Genomic DNA, 19,849 nt, shown 5'->3' with positions numbered 1-19,849 from the left:
GAGAGGAGTGTGTGCTTCTTACTGTTTGCCAGTATAAAGGGCTGCATGTAGAACTTGTGGCAGGTCCCCAGACGAGGTTTGGTGAGGAGCTGGTCCATGGACATTACCAGGTCTCCCTGAGTCATATGACTCACTCTGTCCAAAACTTGCTAAAAAGGAGGGGAAAAAAATGAACACTTGAGCAAAGACATCTCCTCAAAGACATTTCTAGCAGGTCCATTAGATGATGATGATGTTCCAGACCAAGCTTTGTTTCTTTAAAATGTATGAATCAGAGTAAAAGAGCATACACACAAGAAAAGTCAAGAAGCAATGAGGTGACCACGTACATTATACACTAGCAATTGTTTCATCTCACAGCACAGACTTTTTACTAAAGATGGAGAAAAATGAGTCTCAAAAGTTAAGAAAAAGACAGTAGAGGGTAATTTCTCTGGTTGCGAAGAGAAATCTGGTTATACCGACGTCTATGAGAAAATGACCCTTCGGCTCCTTTGATCCATGACCTCGGTAAACACTTTCCGCTTAGAGTACAGGAAGACGGGATACATGGCATTCTTTGGGGCTGTCCCACCTTGTGATCGACAAGTTATGTGTTACACTGCCAACGTTTACATGGTCACAGGCATCTCCCTCTCAGATCCAGTGTCGCCAAGTGCTGGATCACAGAGGTCATGTGATTAATGGGGTTTTGCGTCATCGTAGGGTCTTTACCTTACAATATAAAGCAGCTCAAGGCGACTGTTGTTGTGATTTGGTCAGTCGTCATGACTACATCCATTTTTTACATGCAGATTACATCTCAAAGTTGACAAATTTAACTTAGTGCCCACCTAAGTGCATCACAGTGATTTATTTATTTCAGACCTGCATGTCCAGCACCTTTCCACAACATTTATCAAGGCAGGATGTGATGCCTCTACCAATCTGCTGTGATTTTGGCTGCACTCAAAACCCAAAACTGTGATAAAAATGAGCAGGTGACAGAAATTTTATAATCTTACCAACTGAAAGAATTTTATTTCTCGGTGTATTAAATGTGCATACAACATGTTATATGAATACTTTTTTCTCAGTTCACCATTAATGCCACTGTGACAGTGGCATTAATGGTGAAACTGTTGTTGGTAAAGGTAAAACTAGAGAAAGTAAACTATATATTTCGAGTGGAACACTGACGTTAAACTGACCGGTTTGACGTTGATGACCAGTGTGATGCCATGCTCTAACAGCATGTCTTGAGCAATACGAGAAACCGTCTTCTCCACCAACACCAGGTTTGGACGGACATCCACGATGCGCTGCACATAGTTCTTCAAAAACTCTCGCTCCTGAGGTAGAGACAAAGAAAGCTTCTTTCAGAAAAGCACAGAAAAGGCTCGTTTCCTCTGCTGTTTCACTGCTGGAGTGACTCACTTGTAGGACGATGGGGTCAATGGAGGTAAACTTGGTCTCCTCTCTGTACAGGTACTCTATGGAACACTTGAGCATCAGGATCCTGGGGTTCTTGATGTAGGGGTTCATCTGGTTGCAGGTCAGACGGATTAGTTTACCATCAGCTATTCTTCACATATTTCATTCAACAACTGGTACATTCCTTTACTGTATTTCTTGATATAACTGCAGATTCATATGATCACAATAGTTGACCCTACCTTCTTGTGGGCGATGTTTTTTGTGCACACAAAGCCATTTACGACCATTGAGTCAAACTTCTTGCCTCCAGGAATCTGAACCACAAATAAAGATTCAGTTATAACTGTATGTAACTCAGCTACTCATAGAGCTGACTATACTGTTTATTTAGTTAATTAGACAAAATATGAATACAGTGGTTGCGGCTAAAGTTTGGCTTCAACCTTCTTGATGTGGACCAGCTGCCGGATGTCCATGTCGTCATCGCAATTGCGAACGTCGGGCCGCACCGTCTGCACGACCTGCCGGACCACGGGTACGATGATATCCCGCCAGGACAGAGATAGCGACTCACTATAGAGCAGCTGCTGCAGCAGCGCCATCATGTGGCTGTGGTTGGCTGAACTAAACAGACAGGCAGGTGGTTAGAAACCTTCTACCATGTAGAAATGCCAGCAGCTTACCTTCTAAGTTACTGTCATCTTCAAACCATTTTTTGGAGCTTTTTACCTTATTTTTACCGAATTCTTCTCTGGAATCCATCACCCACCTGAAAGTCTGACTTATTGCCGACTACTGTGATCCCCGAACAGTTGGAACACTTCCCCCTCCTTAAACATGGGAACCATCACCCCAGTCTCTGCCAATCCAGAGGTACCGCCCCTGATGTCCACACAACATTGTAGAGGCATATAAACCAAGACAGCCCTACTATATCCAGAGCCTTCAGGAACTCAGGGCGAACCTCATCCACGCCAGGGGCCCTGCCATAAAAGGAGTTGTTTAACTGCCTCAGTGACCTCGTCCCCAGAGATAGACGAGTTCTCCTCATTGTCCCCAGACTATGGAAGACGTGCCAGTGGAGGTCCTCGAAGCTTTCCTTCCACCGCCCAACAATGTTCTCAGTCTAAGTCAGCAGCAGTTCTCCTCGTGAGTCACCTAACGGTTTGCCAGAATCTCATCAAGGCAGTCCGAAAGTCTTTTTCCATGGCCTCCCCGAACTCCTCCCACGCCCGAGTTTTGGATTCAGTCACTGCCTGAGCTGCGTTCTGTTTGGCTGTCTACAGTCCCGCAGGCTAACTAAGCCCGATAGGACTCCTTCTTCAGCTTGGTGGCTCCCTTCACCTCTGGTGTCCACCATTTAGTTCGGGGAATACCACCACGACAGGCACCAACCACCTTACGACCCAAGCTCCGTGCAGGGGCTTCGACGATGGAGGTGCAGAACATGGCCTATTGGGGCTCAATGTCCCCAGTCTCCCTCGGAAAGCTGTTGAAGCTCTGCCGAAAGTGCGTATCGAAGATCTCTCGGACCGGGGCCTCTGCCAGGCATTCCCAGCGCACTCTCACTATACGTTTAGCATCCACCTGATCCAACTCACCACCAGGTGGCGATCAGTTGACAGCTCAGCCCCTCTCTTTATCAGCACATATGGCCGCAGGTCTGGTCATCGACAAAATCGATCATCGACCTGCAGCCTAGGGTGTCCTGGTGCCATGTCCACTTATGGACACCCTTAGGTTCGAACATGGTGTCCTAAATTACATCTGATTTAATTTGATACACTTGTGTTTTTGTTTATATTTATTTATCTATTTGTACCTCTTCTTGTGAGTTAATGTTATATGTCTATATCTATTACATGCCAATATCAAATGACTATTCTATAGCAAGTAAATAGTGAATGCAAACTGGTAGTTTGTGGTTTGCAGCCCTAGTTTTGACACTATTGCTCTATAATCACAGTGGTGCCATATCCACTCACAGCAGCCTCTCCATGGCCTTCTTCTCCCCGTTTTCCTCTCTGAGCTGATCCAAAGAGCTGTGGTGCCAACCCAGTGGGGTGAACATCATCTCTTTAGCCTTTTCCTCCACACGACGGTTGAACAGAGACTCTGTGGCAAGAATAATAAGTTTGCCTAGTCAGATATGCCAGTGAGTTACTAATTAAATCAGTGAGGATCTGCAGAGTTCGTACCTTTGATGAATGCATCAGTTATGACAATGTTCTGCACTCCATCCTCGGACAAAAGAAATTCTGTTTAAAAAAACAAAAAGAAAGTGTTATTTTTAAACACTCCCAAACAACTATTAGATTTTCACTCAGGCATTTCCTTTTGTTAAAAAATCTAAAAAACAGGAAATGAAATCCATCAGCACAAAAAACTGAGACAGCACGTGGAATTACCTGCATGTTATCTGCACTTCTGTGGAAGAAAATAGGCCCTGCTTCTACCACAGACCCAGCATAAATACTTTGCTTCACAAAACAATTTCATTGCAGAGACTGTCGCAGGGCTAACACAAAGAGACAGACAACCATTCACACTCATATTCACACCTATGGCCAATTTACAAACTCCTAATGACAGACGATGTCACTGTGGCCAAGGATCCTCACGTACAGGTCATATCGCAGCAGGGAATATTTACCTTTCTGCTCAGCAGCAGGAGGCACGTGTGGATATTTGGACTGCTTCTTAACATGAAAGTTGACATTGTTTTGCTCCATGTTAAGGTTTATAGAGGCGGCGGAGTCACTATCCACCACAGAATGGGAACTGCTAACTGACGTCCTCTTGCTGGGGCTGGCAGAGTCTAGATGCATGCATACACACACACACACACAGATTGGAATGCAGAGAAACGATATGAAGGTAAATACGGTGTAAAATGTGAGAGCTTGTAGATGACATGTGTCAATTAAAAAATTAGTAGAAATACAAAAATCTCCCACAGTTTGCAACATATTTACATTCATTAAAACCAAACCCCATGCAAAGAGGCTTCAGTTGCAAAGATAAAACACTGAATAAAGTGTCACACAGATACGTACTGGGCATGGCGTACTCAGTCTCATCTGCAAGCTGCTCTGTGTCGCTGTCATCAAATTTGATGTCTTTAAACCAAGATGGCTCTGAATGTCCCTCCAGTGAGTTGACACTATCGCTGTCTGGAGATGGGGTTTCTGAGAACTCGGTGCTCTAAAGATCAAACAGCGTGACGTCAAAGTCTGCACATTAACCTTCACTGAAATAATCAGTGATATGACCCCCTGGAGCAATCAAGCCCACCCCATTGAATCAATATCACTGCTGCAATGAGTCAATGCGGATTACAGCAAATGTAAAACAACTTAGACGGTATCCTAAAATATTTCTGTAATTCGGCTTTCCCTCACTATCTGCAGGCTTTGCGTATCAGCAGGAAGCAGCTCTCACCTGAAGAGGTCGGTAGAGTGCATACTCGTCCCTGAACAGCTGGTCGTGGTGTGTGACGCAGTCGATCCAGCGACCGTCTACTAATGCCTGGCCTATTGCAATAGCCTGTGCCCTGCAACATGGAAAAACCGGAGTAAAACATGAGAGAGAGCAGCTTTTAACATGTTAATATATTTTTATCAAAATGAGCAGGGGAAGTCAGTCAACCGTTCATGCATGTACACATAAAAAGTAATTTACCAAACTATTAGAAACTTTTAGAAGAATTCCTAATCATGTGCATGCAGATGCAGATGCCAAAGACCTGTCCAACGATGTTTATGAAACACACACCTTTAACGCACTAGAAGAAAATAAGCATTGTTGTTTCTCCAGGGCAGGGGTGTCCAACTCCAGGCCTCGAGGGCCGGTGTCCTGCAGGTTTTAGATGTGTCCTTGATCCAACACAGCTGATTTAGATGGCTAAATGACCTCCTCAACATGTCTTGAAGTTCTCCAGAGGCCTGGTAATGAACTAATCATTTGATTAAGGTGTGTCTACCCAGGGTGAGATCTAAAACCTGCAGGACACTGGCCCTCGAGGCCTCGAGTTCCTCAGCCCTGCTCCAATGCAATCGTACCTGGTGGAGATGGTTCCATTTCTCAGCAGCCAGTTGACAAGCTCCTTTCCCACAATGCAGTTTGGGTAAGTCCTGAGCCAGTATCTGTGGTCCTGAAACTCCATTCCTGTGCTATTGTGGCAGATTTTCTTCCACAGATCCTTCAGCTGAGAGGAATCCTACAAGACATGTTGTACTGGTTGGCATCACTCAGATGGTGTTACAACAACGAGGAACCGTGAACCATGAAATCAGAAGAAGAGAAAGGAAAAATCAGCTACCAGCAGGATCTTTCGCTCCTCCTCACTGTGGTCCAGCTTGGTGCCGCTCTTGGTCCCCGACATGGATCGACTGGTTGGCGGGCTGACTGAGCTGTCGTAGGAAGGCACCATAGAGGATACAGAGCGATCCAGCGTCATGGTGGTCACACTGGCAGATCTGAGAGAAACGGGAACCACTCACATTCATGGCTTCTAGCTATTTAAACTGTACAGATGTTTTTACCCAAGGTTGTTCTGGACTGAGACACAAATAAGCTGAAAAACTGAGCTCAATAATCTTTTTTTATAAACTTCTACTGCTAAGAACAGAAGATACAATTAACTGTGTTGCCTCTGGAAAATTACTTCTCTGGTCATGATCTCAATATTTCATGTTGCAGTGAGTGGAAACACTCTCAGACAAACTGGTGACAGTTATCAAAAATAATTCCTGTCTTATTTAGAAACACTGACTCCCTGAAATCACTCTGAGTCAGTCTGCACCGACGAGCCCAACTTCAGTCGCAACAAACGACTCAGTTCAACTGCTTGCATTCTAGTAATACTCGTATAGGTTGCTGAGCATGTGTGTGTTTTTGCAGTGCAGCTGCTGTCCTGCAGCAACGTCACTATTGGTGGAGAAAATTTGATTTCAAATCTCGGAGGTTCTGGCAGGACTCGTGTGGATTTATGTTTAGTGTGAATTTATGTGCATGTACGTGGCAACATATTTGCAATAGACAGAAATACTACTATGCTTTTCACCAGTGTATTACAATTGTTACCACAAACAGATGCGTGGAATTACCAAATTAACTCAATTCAATCTCAAACTGACAGCAGTCTGACTCAGACTTATTGATATTTTATTGTCCTCTTGATGCACCAAAGTTTCTTTGAAGACAGCAACTGTCTCAGAGTGGTCGCAGCCCTGACCCTTGGCTTCAAAGCAACCATTTAAAATGCAACAAGATCACAAGCTCTTCGCACTCAGTCACAGCAATTCTGTTTGTGCCACAGTCTACAATAACTGTTTCCCCCAGTGTGACTGCAGCTTTGGAAAATCCAGTCCTAGAACTCAATTTCCATTAGATGACCTTACTAAATGAAGACTGAACGATAATAACAAAAATAACAGTAACAAATGGAGACAGAGAAATGTAGGAATGAAGTAGGAAACAGAATTATTCGATGTGGCAATGATCTGGATAGCTTGTTGTTTTTGGATAAAGATTGAGGTGATCTAAAAAAAACAAACAAAAAACTTCAGACCCTGCTGGCATGAAGAAAACACGGAGAAAACCAAAATTCTTCTTTACCTGTGCGGAACGAGGCTGGAACACACTGTGCATAATGTAATTTGTACAAGCAAACAAAAAGCAGCGACTGACCTCTTCCTCACAGGTGATTTTCCTACGTCTTCCTGCAGTGTGGTCAGCCTTGAAGTGAGGCCGCTGTTCTGAGGCTCCTGGTGAATCATACTAAAAACACACAAACTTGGATTTAGACTCTTCCTGCAGTCCTTGCATTTCCTTTCTGTTCTCCACCCACATTTATGATCAGTAGATTTCAGAATGCAGAAGACTATTTTCTTTACAGAGCTAGAAAGCATTAGCCTCTGCTAACTGACCGCTAAAGCTGAGACATATGTGGAAAAAAAGAAGAAACGAAAAGAAAAAGAATGAAACAAACAGCAAGACTCACGTCTTTCTCATCCCAATAGGAGTTTTTCTATGCCAGAAGAGAGAGAGAGAGGAAACAGATTTTCTTTGAAGGAAGTTGACAGAGAAAAAGCAGGGGAGCACACAGGCTTAAAACTGCAACCAAACAAGCACAAGTTGTAAAATGCACATATGCTTGGAGAAAGTTTGAAACAGATAAGTCTTTGAAGACTCATTTAACAATTTGTCTGGTCTGTTCTGTGCACGCTAAAGATATCTTTTTAAAAAAAAAAAAAGATCGTCAACCATTTTTCAAAAGGAAAGTTGAGATTAGTTATGCTTTAAGCAGATTCTTAAATAATTAGAATCACATGTTAAAGGCATGTGCAATATGATTCAGCTTGATGGGTCTTAACCAAGCACATAGTACAGAATCTACAAACTTCACATTGAAGCAGAAAATCCAGCAAGGAAAAGATGAGCAGACATCAAACAGCATGATTCCACTAAGAGACGGACCCTTCATGACAGACTTTAGTGAACAGGAAGAAGTATGACGGCTGGAGGTGCAGCGTGGAGGCAGGAGGAACTGGGCTACAGTCAAACAGTGTCCGATTGCCATTGTAGGGTCTTTACTTGACAATATAAAGTGTCTTGAGGCGACTGTTGTTGTGATTTGGTGCTATATAAATAAAACTGAATTGGATTGAAGCATCTCCTCTGACAGGGCCTTGTCGGTGAGCTGGGGGAGCTGCGCCCTCAATAGATACATCTGTTGCTGCAGGTGGTTAAGCATCATCTCTCTCAGCCACACTGCTCTCTTCTAACCAGGGTTGGGTCATTATGTCCATACTGACCACTTTTATTCCTCTGAATCTCCTGCTTTGACAGCAGGTTTCTTCTAATGAGCTACCAGGTACTTCATAGTCATTACAGACTTGTTCTCATTCATAGTTACTACATGTGCCAGCCAAGTCTCTGAGTTGGCTGGCATAGTAGCATTCCAACACTTCCATGTTCCCATGTCTATGTAAAGCCTTGTTCCAGTAGCCCTCATCAGAGCAGCATTAAAAACAGGTGTCACATGACTGCCCAGTCTGATTCTCTGAGCAGTGCGTGTCTCTTCTTTTATGTCCCTGTGAGTACTCAAACTTTACAACATGAAGTATTTTTATAAGAGTGGTCAGGAAAAGACAGGAGGACACTTTTTTGACTCTTTGACTGTAACCATCAGTTCAGAGCTGATAGTGAAGGAATCATGCAGAAAGCCTGTATTCTACCTGCGTTTGTTCAAACTCAACTGGAAATCATTCAAACATAAGTGCCAGAAATCAGGTTTTACATACAGTATATTACAAGCTCAATTCCATCTGGGTATGTAAATTAAAATTTCTCAGATATAACTTGCCACCAAGTGTGCATTTGTGTCACCTCTGCCAGGTCAGGTCCTCCTCAAGGAAGATGTTCCTGCTGGACTTGCGCCCACCCAATGGCGTCCGTGGTTCACTGGGCTCCAGCACACACACAGAGGAGGGAGAGTCAGACAAGGCGCTCAGATCCTCGCCGATGGAGCCCGAGTCAGCTGAGTGAGCGTAGTTTAATGCTAATTTACGGCAGTATGTACACGCCCGCAGGTCTCCTGGCAACACAGAGAGGCCGACCAAGACAGGAAGAGGCGTAAAGAAGGAAAGAGTGACAGATAATAGAAATGGGAGGAATTATTCTCACAAAAGTGTCACGAGTGCTTAGATAGAGGAACGTTTCCACCAAGGTTAACATTAATGTAGGATGATGTAAAATGACAATGCAAGATATTCTGGTGGATTACAAACAGTTTTCTGATACATTCGTAACCAAGTAATATCTGGACCCTACCTGTGTAGCCCATGAACTTTCCGGGAATTTCCTGGTTGCAGCAGCGGCTGCAGAAGATCTGCCCACACAGCCTGCAGTGATGTCTGCGGCGAAAGGTGGTAAACTTCTCGTTGCAGTCATAGCACTCCTTACACTGGCTATCTGGCATCCAGTACTGCTTCAGATCGCTGTCCTGAAGGGGGACAACATCACAGCATGCTGCTTTCATCCACAGAGACGTATGGGTGATATGACCTTAAGATGACATCACGATAGTCCAAGGAAATTTGCAAGAACCACATTTTTGATAATATAGGGAAAAATTGAGTTCCTAATTCACTTCCTAATTCTCTTAAAAAAAAAAAAAAGAAAAAAAAAAAGGTCCCAGCAGCATTCTCATTCAATAAAAGAACTAGATGTTACAATCCCAGATAGTACATTGCTTCAAAGGAGAAAGTCTTGAGGGATAGCAGCCCAGAAGCTTTACCACCTTTGTATTTAAGTAAAAATGCAGCAGCATTATGCAGCAGTAAAAGTACAAAATTACTACTGAACACTGTAGTTCAATAATAACTAAAATAAGCTAACCCTGTCTTCAGGAGTTGTGCAAGATTGTGACATAATGTCATATCTTGGGCCCTGCTTTCCCACCATGTAACTGCAGTCATTTCCATCCAGTGTTTGGTCATACTACCAAGTGCTTCAGTGACATCATTTGTAGTAGTGTGCTCTGTTTTATGTACACCAGGGTTATCTTATTGTTGTGCACAATGGGGAAGATAAATGCATGGCATCGCTACAACAAAAACTTTGCAATATGCTGTTTTTGCATCGGGTAAAGATGCTTACTGTATTATCGAGGATGATATGGCACAGCCCTAGAGAGGTATTGCATGGCTTGGGCCATATTTATGACATTGTTGATTAAAAACAGACAAACTCAGTTCACTTTTAGCGCTCAAAACCTTTGAACTGGACTGAACATTCACACTTTTCCTAGAAAAGGCATATTATAATGAAATACCAAAGGTAAACAAATGTTTCCAAATATAGAGGAGTTTGTTTTACCTGGCTCTTTCCCTCCATGATCTCCTTCAGCCGCTTCAGTGCAGTGCGAAGTTGCACAGCAGTACGAGGGTCATGATTACTTAGAGATGCAACAGATTTCCCGCTTCCCTCTAAAAATCATCCATGCAAACAAATGAACAAACAGAACAAGTGAGCACAATAAATAAGTCTATAAATAAGTCCTGCCGCATTGTCAAATATTCCTCTTTTAAAAAAGAAAATACATATATATATATTTAATCTGAATAAATGCTACATTGGCTTCTCTTAGGTAATGTAATTACACAGCTAAATGAGAAACATTTGACAATGAACAACTACCTTTAAAGTTGCAAATGTGACATGACACAATCCAAGTTAATAAAAAAATAAAAAAACAAAAAATAAATAACTTGGCAAAAAAGCATGATGACTAGAAATGTTAGCTTAAAAATCAATCATAACAAATTACATTCCAATTATTAGTACCTGAGAGGCAAACCAAACACTAAAAGGAAGCGCTTTGTTTTAAAAGGCAAATCTCACACACACACACACACACACACACACACACACACAGGCTATTTTTTCAGACTGAGCAGCTACAGTCCAGACAAAATAGCTTTAGTAAAACCACACAGTGCAGAAGAGCCCTCACCTGGCCAATCCACTGCAATCAGAAAAGACACGAGAATGGATGTTACAGCGCTCATGTGCATCATTTTTTTGTTTTCTCTTTCCAACATAACAATGGCTGTGTCCCAAATCACTCACTTCCATTAGATATTTTGTATTGCCGTCTGATCGTACAGTAAGTGTAAATACGGTGCTCTGAAAGCTCTTCTGAGCAGGTCACTATCCAGGGATTGTATACCATCACGCACTGTGAGGAAGAAGGAACTTGTTGATGCTGATTTGTCACAACTTCACTGCATGACAGTGACATGATTCAAAGTGACTCGACAAGTTTCCAAAAGTGTTTGTGTCATTTTGCCAATGAGTTCATATCTCGTCTGCCACACAGAACCCCTGACACAAGCAGCAGGGAATGATTTCAAACACAACCAGTTACACAAACACCAAAAAGTTGATTCTGTTCTTCTGGATGTAACGTTTTCAGTGGGAGAAACGTTTGGTCACTCATCCAAGTGACTTCTTCAGTCCTTGGATGAAGAAGTCACTTCGTCTGAAAACACTACGTCCAGATGAACAGAATCAACTTTTTGGCACTTACTTACCTGGATGATTGAGCATGCATCAAGACAGTTACACAAACGCTCACAGAATTGTTTCTGTGATCAACTCACATTCAAATCTGCAGGTTTTCGTTCAAAAAAAGAAACACAGAAGCTGGTGCTTCATTAACAAAGACATTTCTAGTCAGACACCTGTTTCTCTACTGAGTTAACACTAATAAAGGTTTACACAGAACATGTTTTTTGCCTCTGAAACTGTAATTAGGGGAGTTTGGTGGTGTCGTCAGGCAGAAGACATTTTAACTTAATCACAAAAAACAACAAGACAGACACTTTTTTCCTGCCATGAGCTTTATTTTTGCTCCACTTTCCTGACCACTTCTATGAATTCTTTATAAATTTCCTTTGTTTGAATCAGTGTTTTGTTGTCATTTAAGTGTCATTGTTGGCATGTACAAAACTAACAGTGTTTAAGGAGTGTGCAGTGTTTCTTCACAGATGACAGCCAAGCAGTCTTACCAGAACAGACCACACAATAATATTTACTCAGCATTTTAGTTGAGAAGACAAAAACCTTATCAGTTGTACTGATCATCACAACCACAACACGTGCAGACACTATAGCCCGTGACAGGCAAATGACTTGTTTGTATTCTTATGTTATAATATGCAATATGGTTGTTGCTTCTGTTGCTTTATTGGATGAGACGACTCTTATTATTCTTCCCCATCAAAAACTGGAACCAAATGCAGGATGCAGTTCAATTCAATATTGTGAAATGCATTTTATGATCTTGTGACAATAAAACATGTTTTATTGGTTTTGCACAAGATCAAAATGTTTAAGAGGTTTGCAGCACTGGAAATGATCCTGTTCTTCTCGTCTCACAGCTATCTGTTCATTTTCAACAGAGTGTGGAGCTGAATTTGAAAGCTTTCAAAGAGTTTGACTAATTTGTAAGCATAAAAAAACCAAACCTGTCTCGAATATCAGGAAGTGTCCAGTGTGTGACTTTTACCTGAGGCTGTTGAGGTGCGTCTGTAGTGGTCGGGATGTTGCTTTCGATGCGTCCTCGAGTGAGAGGGACTGGTGGACCAGCTTCTCCTCTCTGATTGAGGAGAAGGGGCTGGAATGTCTGGCTTCTCTGAGGCTGTTGAAGGAGGGCGTCCCTCATCTGAACACACAGAGAATGTGCTGAATAATTAAGTCCAGTAGTTTGCAGTTAAATCAAAGCCAATTGTAAAAAGTCATCAATTTCAAGATAAGAAATCTGACAGTAAAGGACTGTTGTTCAGTCTAAAGATCAGGATATTAGAAAATTAAATGCATTAAATGCAACCACAAAAAGGTTTCTCTCTAATGTGAGTGAATCCAACCTCTTTTACTACAGACTCATGTGACTCCAAAATCTGCATATTTTGTTGAGCAATAGAGGCGCCTTCACAGATGGGCCGGGTGCAATAAGGCACTCTATCGGATTCACTCTTTAACTGTGTGCTGATAACAAACAGAATGATGCAAAAAAACAACAACAACAACAACAACAACAACAAAAAACGGATTTCAACTGGTCAGATGACAGGGTAGTTTAATAGCTCCATTTTAACTAAACCATGCAAAAAGTTTTTAACTAAACTCTTTGCATGGTAAAATCTTAACATGAGACATTTGCATATGCAGTGCTGAAGTTCTTTTACTGACAGCGGTTTAGAGGAGTACCCCTGAGTCTGTGCTGTGATTTCTACAACAGTCACACAGATCACAGCCGTCACGGGACTTTCACTGTCCCTTATGTATAAAAACTCTTCTTTGTGTGGAAATTTCTGAATCTGTAATCAAATTATGTACCGGTTAACAAGAGTAGTGAACGCATCAGCTTTTCTGAAATGCAATATTACTGATGTGTTCAATATTACACAACTTCTCCAGTTTGTTGCCCCTTGTTTTGTTATATATGTTGCTGGCAGCCAATTCAAAATGATCAAATATACGTTTGAAAACAGCGTTTTCATCTGAAAACGCTCCACGTCCACACTATCGTTTTCAGTTGTTTTCACAGAGTTGCGCGTCCACATTGAAACAGCCGAAAACGCTTACGTTCCAGTACTGCGCATGCGTGAGACGCAAGACGATTCGACTGCCGTTTATTTACTTTCCGGCTCTTTGAAACGTCGCGGCAAAATGTCGAGGAAAAGCACCGAGTTTTTTAAATGGACTACCGTAACAATGAGGTGGAGTTGTTGCTGTGAGTAACAAAAAAAAAAAAAAAGTACAAAGTTGCAAAAGTGAGTGAGAATTAAAGAATTTGAAGAAAAGCTATCTGGAGCATGTACACACTCATATTAATCTTTAATAGGGCTGTCAAAACTCAGAGCAAACAAAACAACTGGTCACATGACTGCATCACATGACTAAAATTAGGGGACCAGACTTATTGGAGAATTTTAATTCATGACTTGTGCAGCTAACTGGGTCCTGGCTCCGGTTCAGATAAACATCTTCTATAAAATATTGTGTCGAGTCAAAAATACTGTAAGATGTAATTTCCACTACAGATTTATCACACTGTGTTTACAGTGGTAGGCAAAATATCTATATGTAATCTCTGTTAATCAGTGAGCGGTCTCACTTTTCTCTAACTTTCAAACATTAAAGAAATAAAAATCAATACAGAGTGTAGCTTTTGGACTAACTCAAGTGAAATTCTTGTGCTTCTATTTGATTATATTGTGCATTTCCTCACCTTTGTTGTTAAACCGAAACAGGTTGACAAAGGAGCTGTATGCAGAGCGGAGGGGAGGTTCATCCTGCTCTGGAGTCAGTGGCTTGAAGTGAGTCAGGTGGGAGGGGCTGGTGGGTGAGATGCCAGCTGGCTCCACGCTCCAGTCCGTTGAGGATGAGGACGAGGACTTGTCATCTGTAGCCATGTCACTGTTCCTCCTGCCATAGAGGGAAAAAGGTATGCACTGAAGAATGCACATGTAAGCAAGAACACATTTAGCTTATTCAGTCTTTAGTCAGTTCCTAGAAACTTACCTGCAAAAATATCAGTAACTGCTGACTATTTTAATTCCAAGATTCTTGCACCTACCCTGCCTAAAAACAATCAAATTGCACGCTCTGTCATCTAATACACATTACACATTTCAAGGACTACACTGTTTTTCTACGAGAGCAGTTTTGCATGATTCAAAGTTCAAAATAATCCTTATATATCTTACAGTTTGTCCACTTTCTGAAACAAGCTGTTTAAGCTCCTCTCAGTTTACAATTAACATCTTCGGACTGGTTGAAAGGGTCTAACTGTCCGAGGGCTTCTGACAGTTTAAACTTAGACACAGCTGGGTGTTCCAACAGGAAAATGATCCAAAACATACATCAAAGCTGATTTTACCATGGACAAAGGAGGTTAATATTGAGCTGCTGGAATTGCCTTCTCAAAGTCCTATACTTAAAACTATGCTTAAAAGCCAGTTCTGTGGCAGGAAGCCAACAAATTTAAATGAATTCTGTCAAGAAGAGTGGTTAAATATTCAGCCAGAATTATACCAGAAGCTTGCTGATGGCTATCAAAAGTTAAAACTTGGTATGAGATATTTAACCACATATTAGTGGATGCTAACAGGGATAAGCTACCCAGGAAAAAGGAAAAAATGATGACCATGGTAATAAAAGTATTTTAGCCATTTGTTTTTGCTTTTCATTTCCTCAAGCATAACATATATGTTTATTTATTGAATGACCAGAAATAGCAGGAATATGCCAAGTGGCAAACTCCAGGCTGAAAATGAAGCCAAGACAGACCTGCCAGAATGGTAGTTCCTCACGTAGCTACTCACCATAAGCAAGTCAAATCCAAAGACTCCAATGTCAAAATGCCCAACTTTAGGGCATTAAAAACTACAATTACAGCCTGACATTGAAAACAAGATGAAAACTGTTGAGCTTTATGCTTTTGTGTCTCCTTCTATTCATTTTCTGACTTTTCCATCCTTAGTGGTGACTTTAAATCCTTGTGTTATTGTGCAACCAAAGTCTTTGCTTAGGGAGGGTATGTGCAGTGTATACAATTTGCATGACCTGGTAGCTGAGTCTGTACTGAGTCTGTGTTATAGGATAATTTATCCATGCTGGGTCCCCTCAGATTGTACCCAGTAAACCTGTTGAAATAGGCTCAGCGTGACCAACAATTGTAATAGTGGTGACAGGAAGTCTGTATGCCCAACACCATCACCACCAATGTTGAAACTGATGACACACAACCTTGTGACTGCAAACTTCAAAACAAGAGCTCAGATCCTCACTCTGTGGTGTAACCACTCAACTCCAGCAACCATTTCAATGTATACCACAGTGAACAAGGAAGTCCACATTTTAGGGCAACCTGTTTAATTTCTTTCAAATAGTATATTTGGAAAAGAGTCTGCTAATAAAGAAGAAATTATCACTTCCAAAAAAGAAGAAAAATAAAAAAATAAAAAAAAAAAAAAAATAAAGAAGAAATTATCAGGTTTTTTACTTTGATTTTTTTTCTGTAATTCTGAAATTTCTTTTTTTTCATCAACGGGAACAACATCTTTGTATCTCCTTTCACACACTGCTGTTGCAACCTAAAGCTGACATATCTAACATTTGATCGCTGACGGTCCCACACATGAACTCGACCTCGTGACAAGAAAGACTCTCGGCTGGTCCGCATCCGCTTCTTAAAATTCTCCGTGATCAAAGCTTAAAAGCCGATACCAATCTCTTTTTTACTTACCTACTCAAGAAGGCCACGGACTTTGAGTTTGCAATACAAGCCATTTTAGATACTAGTAGTGAAAGCAGAAGTAGCAGAGGCACCACATCCACCACCTTATCATGTGATCAAAATAGGCCGAAGCGTCACTACAGTGTCCTGACACGACCAAGCCCTCAGCCCCATCAAAGAGCTAAAGATTGCTGTCTTTGGATACGCTCATAGACTGCACAGATATCCATCACCATTTTCCACATTTTTTTTCACTAGTCGTCAAAGTTAGCCACTAGCTCGCTATTAACTACCTAAACTAATACCTTTTACGTATCTTATATCACCAGATTTTAATTGTAGCATATTGACTTTATAATTACAAGTATCTTGAAATGTCTTTTAACGAATTAGTTGTTTTTTGTAGGCGGAAACTATGACTCAACTCAAGCCGTGCTGATCAACTAGCTTGACGAACAGTACAGAAGCAGCTACAACTGTTTTTAGCCAAGCTAGTTAGTACTAGCTTCGTATGCTAACTAGCCGGTAGGCTCTACTGGTCGTAAAATCTGGGTAACTGCCGTGACAGCAAAAACTATGAATTACCCGTTCACTATAGGAGACTGACATCACTGTATGGAGCACCTCCGCTTTCAAGGCAGCTGTAAAACACCTGGAGGAAACCCCGACTCCTTTGAAACACCAGACAGACCTATCCAATCGACTCCCACCACTGGTTGTGACCAGCCAGGCGCAAAAGCCGAACATAGAGACGGCGATGGAGGCGTTCATTAGAGGATGGCAGCCAGGCGGCAGTCTCCTACTTTAGCGGTGACTAAAAGCAATGTTGTTTGAACAGGGATGTCTCAAGTGCAGCTAAACACATTCAGCCATTACCTTACTTCTATTACATTTTTATGGCTATTTGATTCTCCATACAAATAAACAGTAACAGATACACAGGGTAGCAGACTGAGTCACATAGCTATATGAAAGACAGTAAGCAAAATAAGCAAATTACAAAATAATTACAATTAAGAGATGTATATAAACACACATACAAATAGGGGAAAGAAAAAAAGTCTACAACAGTCTAAACCACAACAGCAGTCAAGCTGATAAGGTAAAACGCTTCTCGCTAAAGTCAGTACAACCAAATAAGAGGTTTTTGTAGAAAACTACAAAGTCTGACCAACTTTTACTAAAAATGTTGTGGTATTTATGTTGTTAAAAAATGCCGCTGTACTTATTCTTATTGTTCTTCATGTAATTTCTTCTTTTGTTTTTCCTTTTGTAAATGGATAACTCATACAATGTAAAATTGCATTTTTTGAGTGAAAAGGGGAACATTTTGTGGATTATTTCTATTTTTATTTATTTAATGTCACAAAAGTGTCTCTTCTGTGAGCTAAAACTTTCAATTTTATCATTTTTGTCTTTTCCTACATTCAGCTTTGTCAGACAAACTTTGTGTAGCCAAACTGTTCGAAGACTAAACCTCTGAATTTAGTCTTTTATATGAAATAAGTTGTTATCGGTTTATTTTTAATATTAGTTCACTCTTAACCAGTGGCGGAGCGGGGGGGGGGGGGGGGGGGTGGCTTACTGGGCTTAAGCCCGGGTTGTTTTTTCAGAAGCCCGGGGTCTTTTGGAGTGTAATTTTTTCATAGTTAGATGCCTGGCTGACAACTGTATAAAACAAAAAACTACACACAATATTCGAAGCACATAGTGCACACTGTGGGAATTTAGGACTGTGTGTAAATCCCCCCTAATATTGGTATGATCCGAGCTCAGACACTAAGCGGGGCGGGGCAGCTGCTGCCTGCCAGTGCGCTGTTGGAGAAACGGAGCTAGGCAGACAGACAAGAACTGAAGTTTGACCAGGTTCCAAAGCAAATCATTTATACTGCACTTGACCCATATTACTTACTTGCTCTTCAAGTGAATCAACAAATGGTGAAATGAAAAGCTGAAAAACAACAATGCTGTTTCTTTAGAGAGTCTTAGCTTACATGTGTGTTTATTTCATATTTTCAGTTGTTACCCTCCACGGCTTAATAAATCGGTTTCAGTAATGTACTGATATACAAGAATGGACATAAGGAGCTTCTTTCAAAGAAAAAACTCTGGTAGTATTTTATATATTATGCTTTGTATGTTGTTCAGTATATTTCATGTATATGCAAAACAAGAGGAATTTCAATACACAGCAGTATATTCACAGTTTAAACCAGATATTTACATACACTTTATGGAAAACACAAGAACATTTTTTTACTGTACAACATCAATTTAGAGTAAACTTGTTTTGTTTTGGATAAATAAATATTGAAATATCTTTTGAATTAGTTAAATGTCAGAATAAAGAGAGACAGAGCTGTCTATTTTTATCACTTATATCAAATTTAGGAGTACATATACACTAAGTTTATTGTTAATTAATTAGAAACTCCAGACGTTCCATTCTGAGCTGAAGAAGCTTCTGATAGGTTGGTAGAGTCCATGTGAGTAAATTGGTGGCACAGCTGTGGATGCATATAAGGCAAAACACAGAGACTGTTTCTTTGAAATGGGAAAATCAAGAGCTATCAACCAAAACAACAGGAAAAGAATTGTGGAGCTCCATAAGTGTGGCTCAGTTTTGAATACAATTTGGTGCCATTAAGGAATACAGATAGTTTCTCTCTTTACTCTTAAAGTTAACAAATACGTTTTTTATATTTATCAATCTAAAAAAATAAACATTTAGTCTGATTTGATGTTACAATTAAAAAAGTGTTTGTGTTTTGATCTGAAGAGTGTGTAAATATCTGGTTTCAACTGTATATTTGATGATTGTCAGCACAAAGAGGGAGAGAGAGGAACAGAGATGGAGAGAGAGGAACAGAGAGGGAGAGAGAGGAGAATGAGGACAGAACAGAGATGGAACAAGAGCAGATGAGACACACATGTTAGTCAAATGGTTGTTTACCAAAAGTATCACCGTATCATAGGTACTCATGTATCTCGTACCTAGTGTTTCTTTTTAGGTTTGTTATTTTTCAAGTTATACATTTATTAAGTTATGCAGGCTTGTTTGCACAACAAGGCTAAATAATTATATAAACTTTTCTCAATCTAAATAGTGGACTTTGGTAGAATTAAAAAATAAGTGTAGTGCAGGTCTATGATGATTTTTAGTGCTACTATCATCTAGTTCTGATTCTGGTTCTGTTTTGGTTAAGTCCTCAGTAGTCCTGATTTTGAACTGTTGTAGTCCTGTTTTAATTCCGGATCAGTTCTGGGTCTGGTTGAATTGGGGTTTAGTCCTCGTGCCTTGATACAGCCCTGGCCTTGTTCTGCCTTGCTGCTTAATTAAAAAACTAGTTTAAGTTGTCCTGCATATGTGATATATTTTTTTCCCTATATGAAGTCATTCTTTTTTGAACAAAACTCAAAACAGAGCCTATTAATCTTTCAGTCATTTCTACCCCCCCCCCCCCCCCCCCCCCCCAAAAAAAAAAAAAAAAAAATCCCACATGCATACTATCCTTTAGGGCTAAGCCCTGGGTGTTTCAAATGTCTGGCTCCGCCTCTGCTCTTAACTTAAGTTTGTCAGTAAAGTTAAACATCTGCGCTAAAACCTGGTGACTTTTAGCT

The 19,849-nt window shown here is 40.9% G+C and overlaps 1 protein-coding gene across 1 annotated transcript in view; it reads right to left on the bottom strand.

The window, feature by feature from the left end:
• pikfyve (phosphoinositide kinase, FYVE finger containing) overlaps nt 1-19,849 on the bottom strand; it is a 58,778-nt gene that overhangs the window by 15,413 nt on the left and 23,516 nt on the right. Inside the window, exons 2-20 of the mRNA XM_085374050.1 lie at nt 14,219-14,415; nt 12,494-12,649; nt 10,300-10,409; nt 9,253-9,424; nt 8,809-9,016; nt 7,421-7,447; nt 7,108-7,197; nt 5,738-5,894; nt 5,478-5,635; nt 4,858-4,969; nt 4,473-4,620; nt 4,070-4,234; nt 3,615-3,674; nt 3,402-3,531; nt 1,860-2,040; nt 1,656-1,730; nt 1,417-1,524; nt 1,191-1,331; nt 23-149 (exon numbers count right to left, since the gene is read on the bottom strand). Coding sequence (XP_085230176.1) covers nt 23-149; nt 1,191-1,331; nt 1,417-1,524; nt 1,656-1,730; nt 1,860-2,040; nt 3,402-3,531; nt 3,615-3,674; nt 4,070-4,234; nt 4,473-4,620; nt 4,858-4,969; nt 5,478-5,635; nt 5,738-5,894; nt 7,108-7,197; nt 7,421-7,447; nt 8,809-9,016; nt 9,253-9,424; nt 10,300-10,409; nt 12,494-12,649; nt 14,219-14,402 — 2,509 coding nt within the window. The 5' untranslated portion in view covers nt 14,403-14,415. The remainder of the gene's footprint in view (nt 1-22; nt 150-1,190; nt 1,332-1,416; nt 1,525-1,655; nt 1,731-1,859; nt 2,041-3,401; nt 3,532-3,614; nt 3,675-4,069; nt 4,235-4,472; nt 4,621-4,857; nt 4,970-5,477; nt 5,636-5,737; nt 5,895-7,107; nt 7,198-7,420; nt 7,448-8,808; nt 9,017-9,252; nt 9,425-10,299; nt 10,410-12,493; nt 12,650-14,218; nt 14,416-19,849) is intronic.

The sequence above is a fragment of the Diplotaxodon limnothrissa genome, linkage group LG16, assembly GCF_057381915.1.
Source record: "Diplotaxodon limnothrissa isolate DT_005_m linkage group LG16, D_limnothrissa_male_GT1.1, whole genome shotgun sequence".
Classification (NCBI taxonomy): Eukaryota; Metazoa; Chordata; class Actinopteri; order Cichliformes; family Cichlidae; genus Diplotaxodon; species Diplotaxodon limnothrissa.
Note: the sequence above shows the minus strand (reverse complement) of the source record. Positions and strands in the feature narration are given on the sequence as shown.